At 41.6% G+C, this 12025-nt stretch overlaps 1 protein-coding gene across 1 annotated transcript in view; it reads left to right on the top strand.

The window, feature by feature from the left end:
- The window catches only part of WDHD1 (WD repeat and HMG-box DNA binding protein 1), a 57598-nt gene extending 45946 nt beyond the window's left edge, over positions 1-11652 (top strand). Inside the window, exons 21-25 of the mRNA XM_058666472.1 lie at positions 2384-2427; positions 2802-2978; positions 4471-4604; positions 7642-7780; positions 10841-11652. Of these exons, the coding sequence (XP_058522455.1) occupies positions 2384-2427; positions 2802-2978; positions 4471-4604; positions 7642-7780; positions 10841-11038 (692 nt within the window). The 3' untranslated portion in view covers positions 11039-11652. The remainder of the gene's footprint in view (positions 1-2383; positions 2428-2801; positions 2979-4470; positions 4605-7641; positions 7781-10840) is intronic.
- Positions 11653-12025: the final 373 nt, after the last annotated feature.

Below are 12025 nucleotides of genomic sequence, written 5' to 3'. Positions count from 1 at the left end.
GACGGCCCAAGGCCTTGGGACCCTGCATCCAAGTGGAAGACCCAAAAGAGGCTCCTGGCTCCTGGCTACAGATCAGCACAGCTCCTGCTATTGCGGCCGCTTGGGAGTGAATCAACAGACAGAAGATCTGCCTCTTTGTATATCTGACTTTCCAATAAAATGAAATAAGTGAAAAGAAAAGTGCTTTTTGTGTGTCAGGCACTTACAGGGTGGGGGATATAAAACCCAATGTGACCTACATGGTTGATCTCTTAATACTGTTTCAGCCCAGCTGGGAAAAGAGCTATTGAGATCTGGGTAACACAAAAGAAACATTCAGAATGCAGAGGAAATAGTTTAAAGGTATTGAACCTTAGTTACCTTTAGGGAGTGGGACTAGGAGATAGAGAAAGTTGAAGCTGGGGGACTGTGATTTTTGTTGTCGTTTATTCTTAACCCTTGCAGTACTATTTGACTTTTTAAACTGTATCCCTGTATTACTTGAGTGCAAAAAAAAAAAAAACTTTAACATGTATGTAAAGGACTTATCATAAATGGCCATAACTTAGTCAGTGGTTGGAGATGGATAGAAACTCCAAGGAAGGCTTCATGGAGTGTTTAAAGCAGAGACTGAGTGGTAGGCCAGAGTTAGCTAAGCAAATGGGAATGGGGGCTGGAGCAGCGGAAAAGCAGTGGGACTTACGGACAGTGCATGTGAACTGTCAGGCTGGTGTGAGGAGCACAGTGGACAAAGAGGGAGTGTGGCTGAAATATTTTAGAGCACTGAGCAAGAGCAAAAGCCTGCAAATCCATGCAGGCCTTATTAAAGATTTTGACCTTTAAGGTTGCTGGGAAGCTGTTGTAGGTTGTAAACAGAGATGTGGTGTGGTACACCATGCTAAGCAGGATTGGATAGGGAAAGACTTCCATGGTGGTCTGAATGAAATTGGGCCAGGGTATGGATAAAAAGAGTGGGTTAATTGTAGACGTTTTCTTGGAGATGTTTATGTTCTGGGGTAAAGAATGAGTTTCAGCTTCTGAATGAATAGTGGTGTCATTTACTGACCAAGGAAGCACAAGGGAGAGACAGATGGAGACGGGAAGAAACTGCATCGCTATGGATGGAATAGGCATGTGGGCAACCGGGGTGGGGGTTAGGAGCTCAGGAAAGCAGTTATCTTAGTGCTATAAAGTGAAAACCTTTGGTCTAAGTCTAGTGGTTTAAATCTGAGGCATGTGTGAGTTGTCACTGGGAGAGATCGTAGAGTAAGATGTAAAATGAGGATAGATCTAGGGAATCCCCAGCTTTTAAAAGCTCTGGCAAAGGAGGGGAGGAGCTGTTGACGGAGAGCGATTCCACTGGTCCAGAGAGGGGGCGGTAACTTAGGGAATGAGATCTCTCCGAACACAAGAGGAGGAGTTGTAAAGAGAAAAGGTCGCTCAAGTATGTGGTATGCTGTTGAGAAGTCACATCAGATGACTGTGAAGTGCCTACCAGATTTGACTGCAGACGTTACAAGGGCTTTGCAAGTAGAGGCTCTGTAGAGTGACAGGTGCAAACTGAATTCAGCTGTCCAGAGAGACATGAGCAGTGAGACAGTAAGAATAATTGCATGAGCAGCTGCTGAAACATTTGGATATGGGAAGCATGAGAAAATGCAAGGAATGTGGGATAGACACTTGAGAATCCGCTGAAAAGGGAAAGTCAAAGGTAGAGGGGAGGTTAATAGGTCAAGGGCATTGACAAATAGGAGGGGGCGGTATCCTGAATGTGGGACAATCTAACCTTAACTAAATTAAAGGGCTGGGGCCCAGTACAATGGCCTAGTGGCTAGATCCTTGCCTTGTATGCACTGGGATTCTATATGGACAGCTGATCGAGTCCTGGCTGCTCCACTTTTCATCGAACTCCCTGCCTGTGGCCTGGGAAAGCAGTGGAGGATTGCCTAAAACCTTGGTACTCAGCATCCGCATAGGAGACCCAGCAAAAGCTCCTGGCTCCTGGCTTTGGATCGGCTTAGCACCAGCTGTTGCAGTGCTACTTGGCCATTTGCAGCAAATGGAAGATCTTTCGGTCTATATCTCCTCTCTGTATGTCTGTCTTTCCAATAGTAGATAGATAGATGGATAGATAGATAGGTCGATCTTTAAAATGAAGCGCTGTTCATCCTTGATGACATGATAAAATGATAGATCTGTGCATATTGTATGTTTCATAGTGGCAAGTTGGGCTGGTTACCTTCTAGTAGCTCTTACATGATTTTAGAAATAGGAGAAGAGTGTTCTACAGTTGTTAATAGTTTAGAAGTTGCGAAGTATATATTAAAGTAGACAGAAGTCATCTGTCGTTTTGCCCCAATATTCAGTGAGGTTTTTTTTTTTGTTTTTTTTTTTCTTATGAAAGGTGCGGTGACCTCTAACAGCCAAGGACGAGTAAACCCCTTCAAGGTAAACTCTTCCTGGTGATATTTTCTGTTATTGAAATGCATTTCCTTATGAAGAAATACTTTCAGATTACCTGATGACCCTCCCCAGACTGTGAGGCGTTAAGAGTAATCATTGTGAACAACACAGAGGAGAAAGCAGCATGCTAGTTTGTTCTTCCTGATCTTCTAAGTCTCCACGATTTGGAAACATGCTTCTGTTTTTCTTAGTACTGTTATGTTTGGGGTATGAATTGATCTTAGTTGGAATGTGTTACGTGAACTCATTTCCAAAGATGAGACTATAGTACAAACTTAACAAAAATTTAAGGGGAAAATAAAACGGTCTTTTTTCTTCATTAAACATTTGTTTAATGCCAACATTTGTTTGCTCCTTAGGTGTCAAGCAACTCTAAAGAACCAGCGATGTCAGTGAATTCACCACGTTCCACTACTATTTTAGACAGTATGAACAAATCCTCCAGGAAACCCACTGCACTCAATAGAGCCGCAAGTAGTAACGATAAGTCTCCAGTTATAAAACCTCTGCTCATCCCAAAGTCAAAGTCTAAGCAGGTACCATCTCAACTCCCATTTATGCAGTAAATAGTGTGATCTACTTGGCTGTTGTTTAATTCAGTATTTCGGGTAGAGGATGGGAGGTTCCAGTTGTTTATATTTTCTATTTACATGGTTTTATTACAAAATCACCTTTTTAAAAACGGTTTACTTATTTATTTGAAAGGCCCAGTTCATACAGACAGAGAGTCTTCCATCCTCTGTCAGACTCCCCAGATAGCCACAACAGCCTGGCCCAAGCGAGGAGCCCAGGGCTTCTTCTGGGTCTCCCCTGTGGGTGCAAAGACCCAAGCACTTGGGCCATATAATGTTGTTTTCCCAGGCACATTAGCAGGGAGCTAGATTAGAAGTGGAGCAAATAGACTAGAAACAGTACCCTTATGAGATGCTAATGTCATGCACAGCACCTTTACCTCCTGTTCCACAGCACCAACCTCACAAACTCAGTTTTCAAAAATATATGTATCCAGGGTATGGGGGGTGCGTTGGCTCAACTGGGTAATCCTCCACCTCAAGTGCCATGTCCCATATGGAGCTGATTCGTGCGCCAGCTGTTTCACTTCCCATCCAGCTCCCTGCTTGTAGCCTGGGAAGGCAGAGGAGGATAGCCTAATGCCTTAGGACCCTGCACCCACATGGGCAACCCACAGGAAGCTCTGGGCTTCTGGCTTTGGATCAGCTCAACTCTGACTGTTTTGGCCACTTGAGGAACAAACAAGTAAACAGAAAATCTTTCTCTTTGTTTCTCTTTCTAAATCTGCCTTTCCAATAAAAATAAATAAATGTTTTGAAATAATGTCCCCATCCCTAGGGACTCAGGCATCTGTCTATTTTTAAAAATAGCTTAGATGGTTTGGATACATATATCCTTATTTAGTAGTTAGTGGTGCAGTGTCAACACCTACTCATTTTTTATTTAATTGTTTTATGATACAGTTCATAGACTCTGGAATTTCCCCTGCCCTTCTCCTTAAGTCCCCTCCCCCCCACTGATTTCCGCTGTGTCACAAAGATATAGTCCTTCAAAAACAATCATAAGTCCATTATTCTGCTATTTTGCTATATCCTGACATTGTTGGTATAGACAATGGCAGGGAATACAGCATCCTATTATCAAGATATATTGAGTAGTTTCATTGGAAATCTGTCTTTGATTTGGAAGTAGAGATGCATACTGCTTTGTATCAAGTTTTCTATTCTGGTTTTTCTGTCTACTGTCAGAATCACTTCACCTCAGAAGTGTCATCAGCAAAATAGATATATGGTTAGTCTTTTCCATTTTGTGCAATTTATTGAGAAAATGTGAAATTTGAAGTATAGATTGTGTTTGTCCGTGAGTGCCTGTATATGTCTCAGCTGAGAACTAAGGCTTTAGTTGTTGGTATTAGAAGAATTCTGAATTATTAAAATATTTTTTTCACTTATTTCAGAACTTGTAATATATAAACTGCAACCAGATTTTGTTGCATTACTCAAATGTTTTTTCCAGGCATCTGCAGCATCCTATTTCCAAAAAAAATCTTCTCAGGCTGATACGACTGAGGAAGTGAAAGAAGAAGAAAATCCTAAAAATTCATCCTCTGAAAACTCAGCTCCGTGTCCTGACAACACTGAAAACCAAAGGTCAGTCCATGGGAGCACTGAGCATCAAGATGCAGTGTCCTTTAGTGACAAGCGCATAGTACCAGCAATGCACACTTGTATTTACTCATTTGCTTATTTATTTGAAAGGCAGGCTTACGGAGAGAGAGAGAAATTGTCCTTCTGCTGGTTCACTCCCCGAATGCCGGCTATGAGCTTTATCTCTGGATCTCCTGTGTGAGTCCAAGCACTTGGGCCGTCTTGCACTGCTTTCTCCAGCATAGTAGCAGGAAACTAGATTGGAGGTAGAACAGCCAAAACTCAAACTAGTACCCCTGTGGGATGCCAGGGTTGTAGGTAATGACTTAACCTGCTGTGCCATAGCTCCAACCCCTAACTTTTATTTATTTTTTTAAGATTTATTTATGTCTATTGGAAAGTCAGATATACAGAGAGGAGGAGAGACAGAGAGGAAGATCTGTCTGATGATTCACTCCCCAAGTGACCACATCAGCCAGAGCTGTGCCAGTCCAAAGCCAGGAGCCAGGAGCTTCCTTCGGGTCTCCCATGTGAGTGCAGGGTCCCAAGGCCCTGGGCCATGCCCAGCCGCCTTTCCCAGGCCACAAGCAGGGAGCTGGATGGGAAGTTGGGCCACTGGCATTAGAACTGACGCCCATATGGGATCCTGGCGTGTTCAAATCAAAGAGCTTAGCTGCTAGGCCACCATGCCAGGCCCTAACATTTCTTTATTTTTCTTTTTCTAATATTAAAATTACAATGAGGAAAGAAGAGGATGATGCATGAGTGTAAGCTTTCACATAAGCAGAAGTAGTTAAAAGATGGAATCTTGTAGGACTCAAGAGAATGTGTGCCTGCCCTTCAGTAGTATTGTGACGCTGTGTCTGATGTGTTCACCAATCCAGTGTGTTTCTGTGTTTCGTAGTATCTGCTATGTGCTGAATTTAGCTGAATTTTAAGTCAGTGTTTTCATTTTTAGCATTGTGTGTCTCTCCTGTTCTTTCTTTCTCTTTCCTTCCATTCTTTCATTCCTTCCATGCTTCCTTCTCCCCTCCCTCCCTTCCTTCCTTCCTTCCTTCCTTCCTTCCTTCCTTCCTTCCTTCCTTTTTCTTTCTCTTTCCTCTAAAATGTTTTAGGGGTCAGCATTGCAGAACATTGCGTTAAGCTGCAGCTTGCAGTGCCGTCCAGGTTGACGTCCTGGCTGCTGTGTTTCTGATCCCACTGCACGTTCATGCACCCGGGAGGGCAGTGGTGGTTCGAGTACTTGGGCCCTGTTTGCTGTGTGCCAAATCCTGAAGGAATTGTCGATCTGGGGCTTGAGTCTGTTTCAGACTGAACCAGCAAATGAACATCCCTCTCTCCTTGCTGTCTGTGTCACTGCCTTTCAAATAAATAAATAAGTGTAGAGAGAGAAAGAGAGAGATTGCTTGACCAGCTGTTGTCTCACTCTCGGATGCCCTAAAGCAAGCCGGCTGGAGCTGGAACCATAAGCGCACTCCAGGTCTCTGGAAGGCAGAGACCCTAGCGCTGGAGGTATCATTGCTGCATCCCATGCTCTGCGTTAGCAGGAAGCTAAGTCAGATGCCGGAGCTGGGAGTCAAACCCAGGCACTCCAGGGTGATACAAAGGCACCCTAACTGCTAGGCTGAGTGTGTCTTCCCTCATTGTTGTTATTGTCATTATTAATGTTAGCCAATTTAACTTAAGGGAGCAGCTGTTATCTAGATTTGTGACGTCCCAAGTATAATTTAAATGGATCATATTGTTTCTCACGATTTGTTCAGCATTGATTTTGTTTGTTTTGATCTGTCCTATACTTTTCAGCAAATAGAATTGCAGATTACTTAAAAATTGTGTATTTGCAGAAATTGGGCAAGTGGTTATTGTCACTTAAGTTTTTAAAATAAGTCTTTATCAAAATTGAAAGATTTAAACCAAAAAAAACATTTAATTATTTTTTGAAAAGGATTTTTATTTGAAAAGATTTTTTTTAAAAGATTTATTTTATTTTTATTGCAAAGTCAGATATACAGAGAGAAGGAAAGACAGACAAAGATCTTCCATCCATTGATTCCTTCCCTAAGTGGCTGCAATAGCTGGAACTGGGCTGAACCGATCTGAAGCCAGGAGCCCAGAGCCTCTTAGGGGTCTCCCATGCAGTTTCAGGGTCCCAAGGCTTTGGGCCTTCCTCAACTGCTTTCCCAGACCACAGCAAGGAGCTGAATGGGAAGCAGGGCCGCTGGGATTAGAACCGGCTCCCATATGGGATTCTGACACGTTCAAGATGAGGACATTAACTACTAGGCTACTGCACCAGGTCCTAATAACTCTTTTATAGATATATTTTTTTCTAATCTTTTCAATGAGTTAATTTTATAGCTTTTGTTTTTGTTTTTGTTTTTGGTAACAATCATTCTCCTGATATTTTCGACTTGGTATTCAGCTTCTACAGAGTGGTTGAACATGGGGTCTGGAGTCACACTTCCTGGCTGTTCAATCCCAGATTGGACTCGTTACCTCTGTCACCTGGGCGATGTTAATTCATCTCTGAGTCTTGATTCTTTCATCTACAGTATGAAGATTATACCTCTGTAATAGAATTTTTGCCATTTAAATGAAAGAGTACAGGTGATGTAGAGGTTGGTTGTGAAAGCCAGGGTAAGGTGAATGGAGCTGAAGAGGTTGTGGCGATGTTTTAAAGTTGATCTGTAAGATGGAGAAAGAGCCTGTGAAAGACAGGCGGGAAAAACCCAGCAGACCAGACGGAGACCTTGAGCTCGTCAGCATTCATCTTGAATGTGCAGAGCTGAAAGTGCAGAGTTCAGTTAGTGTGCTTTGGAAACACAGATGTGAGGAATCCTTCTGAAGGACCTTAAAAGGATATTTAGTTCATAAATCCTATAGTCTCCAGACAATTTGAAGTTATGTGAGTATTAACCGTGGTGGTTGTGTTTTGCTTACTTTAATACACATACAAAGGTTAATGAATGACTTGAACAATCATAAAGGTGCCTTAAATTTGTCTCAAGTATCATTTGTTTTTATTTAATTGCTATTTTAGGCCAAAGACTGGGTTCCAGATGTGGCTGGAAGAAAACAGAAGCAATATTTTGTCTGACAATCCTGACTTTTCAGATGAAGCAGACATAATAAAAGAGGGAATGATTCGATTTAGAGTACTGTCAACTGAAGAAAGAAAGGTAAGGGAGTTCTTCTATGTAAAGGAATACCCCAAGAACAGATATGTTAGTTATAAATCCAAAGGAAAATAATCATTCGTATTTTTGTAATACTCTTTAGGATCCTTGCAGGCACAATTTCTTTTTTAAAGATTTACTTACTTATTTAAAAGGGAGTGAGAAAATCTTCCATCCATTCACTCCTCAGATGGGCACAACGGCCAGTGCTGGTCAGGGTTGACCAAGCTGCAGCCAGAAGCCCAGAGTTTTTTTTTTTTTTTTTTAATTATTTATTATTTAACTTCATTAATTACATTGTATTATGTGACACAGTTACATAGATACTTGGGTTCTCCCCACCCCTCCCCAAACCCTCCCACCATGGTGGATTCCTCCACCTTGTTGCATAACCACAGCTCAAGTTCAGTTGAGATTCCCCCATTGCAAGCGTATACCAAACATAGAGTCCAACATCTTATTGTCCAGTCAAGTTCAACGGCTTCTTAGGTATACCCTCTCTGGTCTGAAGACAGAGCCAGCAGAGTATCATCCCAGTCAATTGAAAGCTCCAACATACCATCAGCAAAACTTTACATCATTATGGAATTAATTGACATAGTAATGAGTAACCAATATGTTAAAGATAAATGCGAGTTCCCAGCCACCTTCTGTGACCACCTCACCTATACTTCAATTTTAGTTTATACACAACATATAACATTCATAACATAACATGTTATACATAACATCATATCATCTTAAATTAAGGCAAACATGTGGTATTTAACCTTTTGGGATTGGCTCATTTCCCTTAGCATTATGGTTTCCAGTTTGGCCCATCAGAAGCCCAGAGTTTCATTTGTGTCTCACATGTAGGTGCAGAGGGCCCGAGTTTTGAACTGTCCTCTGCTGTTCTCCCAGGTGCATTAGCAGGGAGCTGGATTAGAACCCTTGTAGGGGGCTGATTCCACAGGCGTCAGCTTTACCTACTGTGCCACAGTGCTAGCCATACAAGCACAGTTTTGAAAAATGCCATTACTTAATGCATGGAGCAATAAAGAAGAACAATCCTGTTTAGAGGGGAGAAAAGCCTGTGTGCAACTTCTACCTTTTGCTTGGAGGTCAGGACAGGTGGTGGGCTGAGGTGTGAAGGAGGGGGCAGCCTGCAGATGCAGGGGAAGGGAATGTGTGTAGTCTGCCAATTGAATTATCAAGAATAGCATGTATTCCCTGGGTACCTACTGAAGTAGGACCTGATTGGATGAACTAGAGTTTGAATAAAGGGGTTGCATAATGAGGATGGTAGAAACTGGTATAACAACCTCTAACCTGATTTTGAATTCGTTAGCAATTGTGTGTTTATTTATTTATTTTTTTAAAGATTTATTTTTATTACAAAGTCAGATATACTGAGAGGAGGAGAGAGAGAGGAAGTGGAGCTGCCGGAATTAGAACCAGCAGCCATATGGGATCAAGGCGAGGACCTTAGCCACTAGGCCATGCTGCCGAGCCCCTTGTGTGTTTATTTTTATGAAGGGGTAAAAGATTCTAAAGAGTTAGATAAAATGGCATCTGAATGAAATCCTTTACTATATATGAATACTTGGCATTAGTTGTGATTTTGAGTGCTTTAAATGTGATCAGTAGGGTCTGGCATGGTGGCCTAGTGGCTAAAGTCCTCATCTTGCATGCGCCCTGATCCCATAAGCGTGCTGGTTCACGTCCTGGCTTCCCATCCAGCTCCCTGCTTGTGGCATGGGAAAGCAGTCAAGAACGGCCCAAAGACTTGGGACCCTGTATCCGCACAGGAAGGAAGCTCCTGCCTCCTGGCTCTGGATTGGCTGTTGCGGTCACGTGGGGAGTGAATCAGCAGACAGATCTTGTGTCTATCCTCCTCTCTGTATATCTGACTTTCCAATAAAAATAAATAAATCTTTGTTTTTTAAATGGGATCAGTGTTTATGATGGAAATTCTAAATATTTGTTTAAATCCATTTTTAAAAAGATTTATTTTATTTATTTGAAAGAAAGAAAAAAAAAAAGAGAGAGAGATTTTCCGTCCTCTGGTTCACTCCCCAAATTGCCATAATCGCTGGGGGCTGGGCGAGACTGAAGCCAGGAGTCTGGAGCTTTTTCTGGGTCCCCCATTCTGGTGCAAGGGCCCAAGCACTTGGGCCATTCTCTGCTGCTTCCCTGACACAGTAGCAAGGAGGGGGTTGAAAGTGGAGAAGACAGGTCTTGAACCATCACCAGTAAGAGGTTCTGATGTTGTAGGCAGCATTTTTATCTACTGTGCCACAGTGTCATTACTTAAGTCCATTGTTAAAATGGAAATTCTAGCTCAAAAGGCCTCTTCTTCAAGGAATAGATTACCAGGGAAATGAAATAGTAAAACCATTTAAAATTGAGATTCAAGAGGCAGATGAAACAGGTGGACTTTGTTAGGCTCTTGCTGAATAAAAACCAATCTCAGAAGAGCATATACTGTGCAATTCAATATGTATTATTCCTGAAATGACAGTGTGTTAAAGTTGAAGAATGGAGCAGTGAGTTTTCTTAGAGGTAGGGTTTGGAGAGCTGGGCAACAGGAGGAGGAATCCTTCTAGTGTAGGAACTATTATGTATTGTAAGCATGGCATTAGCTATGTAGTCCTACTGTAAAATTAAATGCATTCACACAAAAGAGTAGAAGTGAAACTCAGTGTTGTTAGTGTCAGTGTCCTAGTTATTGCAGTTGTCCTCCGGCTTGCTAAGAGGGTACCATCAGGGAAAACTGGGCAAAGGCAACGCTGGATCTTCCCACGTTATTTATTACTGTTGTATGTGAAAATGCAAACGTTCCATTTTATTAAAAATAAGAGCTGCTGCTACTGAGGTATTTTGCACTTTGGTTAAAAAGATCAGACTGAAATATTATGGAAGTATATTGAAAAATTTGTAATGTTCTCTATCATTAAGTAATAAAGGCTTGTTAACACCGAGAACCCTTGATGATTAATTCAGGTGCTAATTGTCCTGCTTCATATAAATATGAGCATTGCCTTAAAAAGAATTTTCCTCCTATTTTCTTTGTTTACCAAGGCATGGACTGATAAGGCCAAGGGTGGAAATGCTGCTGAGGGAGCTGAAGCAAAGAAACGAAAGCGTGTGGTCAGTGACGAGGAGACAGAAGACCACAAGGAAAAAGCCAAGGAGAATCTGAATGGGCCTAAGAAACAAAAACCTTTACATATTTCTACAAATCAGAAACTGTCAGCTTTTGCATTCAAGCAGGAATAAAGGTAGAAAGTGACCTGTGAAAAGTGGTAGACTTGCCACTCATTTTTGATGACTCTAGTATCTTGAAAAATGTTTAGTACACTCGTTTATTGCTAGAACAATTTATAGACAACTGTAAGATAATATGGTTGTATTGTTAAAGGTAACAGAGCATATATAGACCATTTATACAGGTTGCTCTGCTCCCAACTGAAGGGCCATTCAGAAACCTTGTGATTGTGGTTACTGACTTGAGGTCACCACCACGTCTCTCAGAAAGCCAGTTTAGTTTAGTTTGTTATCTTCAAAAGTCATCAAAGCCAAAGTCTTAAAACCTTTGCAAATTGCAGTACTTTCTAGGGATTTCCCTATCTGGTCATGTCCTGTGCAAGGTGGGAAGTCCTGCAGTAGTCTCTTCCAAGTGTGTTGGCATGCACTGCTTGCTCTGTGTCTATATTAGACCTTGGTAAAGGTGTTTTTTATTATGAGCCCTAAGCATGTAAATAGTCTTAGAGACAGGACTGTACCCTGTTTGTGTGCTTCAGAAATTTCTTTGTCTATCACTTTGACTTGTCTGCTTAGCTTGGGTTTCATTTTAGCAAAATAAAGATTTCTGATTTTCCTATTTGACTTCATATGGTCTTTACATTGTATTTCCATGAAATGGAACTATTTCTGGAAACTGAATATTTACTTTCATAATTTCTGCCACTCGCATCTTGCTCCATGCAATAGTCCAAGTGGAAAAGAACTGGAGGCGTAGTCTTGCTAGTATTGCCACCCAGGTCATACTGTGTTCCTGGCACAGTACTCGGTTATCAGCACTGGCAGTACTTGTCTGCGCGTCTTTGAGGGCTTGATAAGAGAGTAGAGTTAGACAAGGGTTTAATTCCTCCGTTAATTCGAAAAACAGGTTTAGTAAATGGTTTAGATTATTTTAAGCAAGAACTAAAAAAATTGAGTGCATAAGGGCAAAAGTACAGAGGGGGGGAAATGAAATCGTAAAAT

This window comes from Ochotona princeps, chromosome 6 (genome assembly GCF_030435755.1).
Source record: "Ochotona princeps isolate mOchPri1 chromosome 6, mOchPri1.hap1, whole genome shotgun sequence".
Classification (NCBI taxonomy): domain Eukaryota; kingdom Metazoa; phylum Chordata; class Mammalia; order Lagomorpha; family Ochotonidae; genus Ochotona; species Ochotona princeps.
The sequence above is the reverse complement of the archived record's forward strand: the minus strand, read 5'-3'. Positions and strand labels throughout refer to the sequence as shown.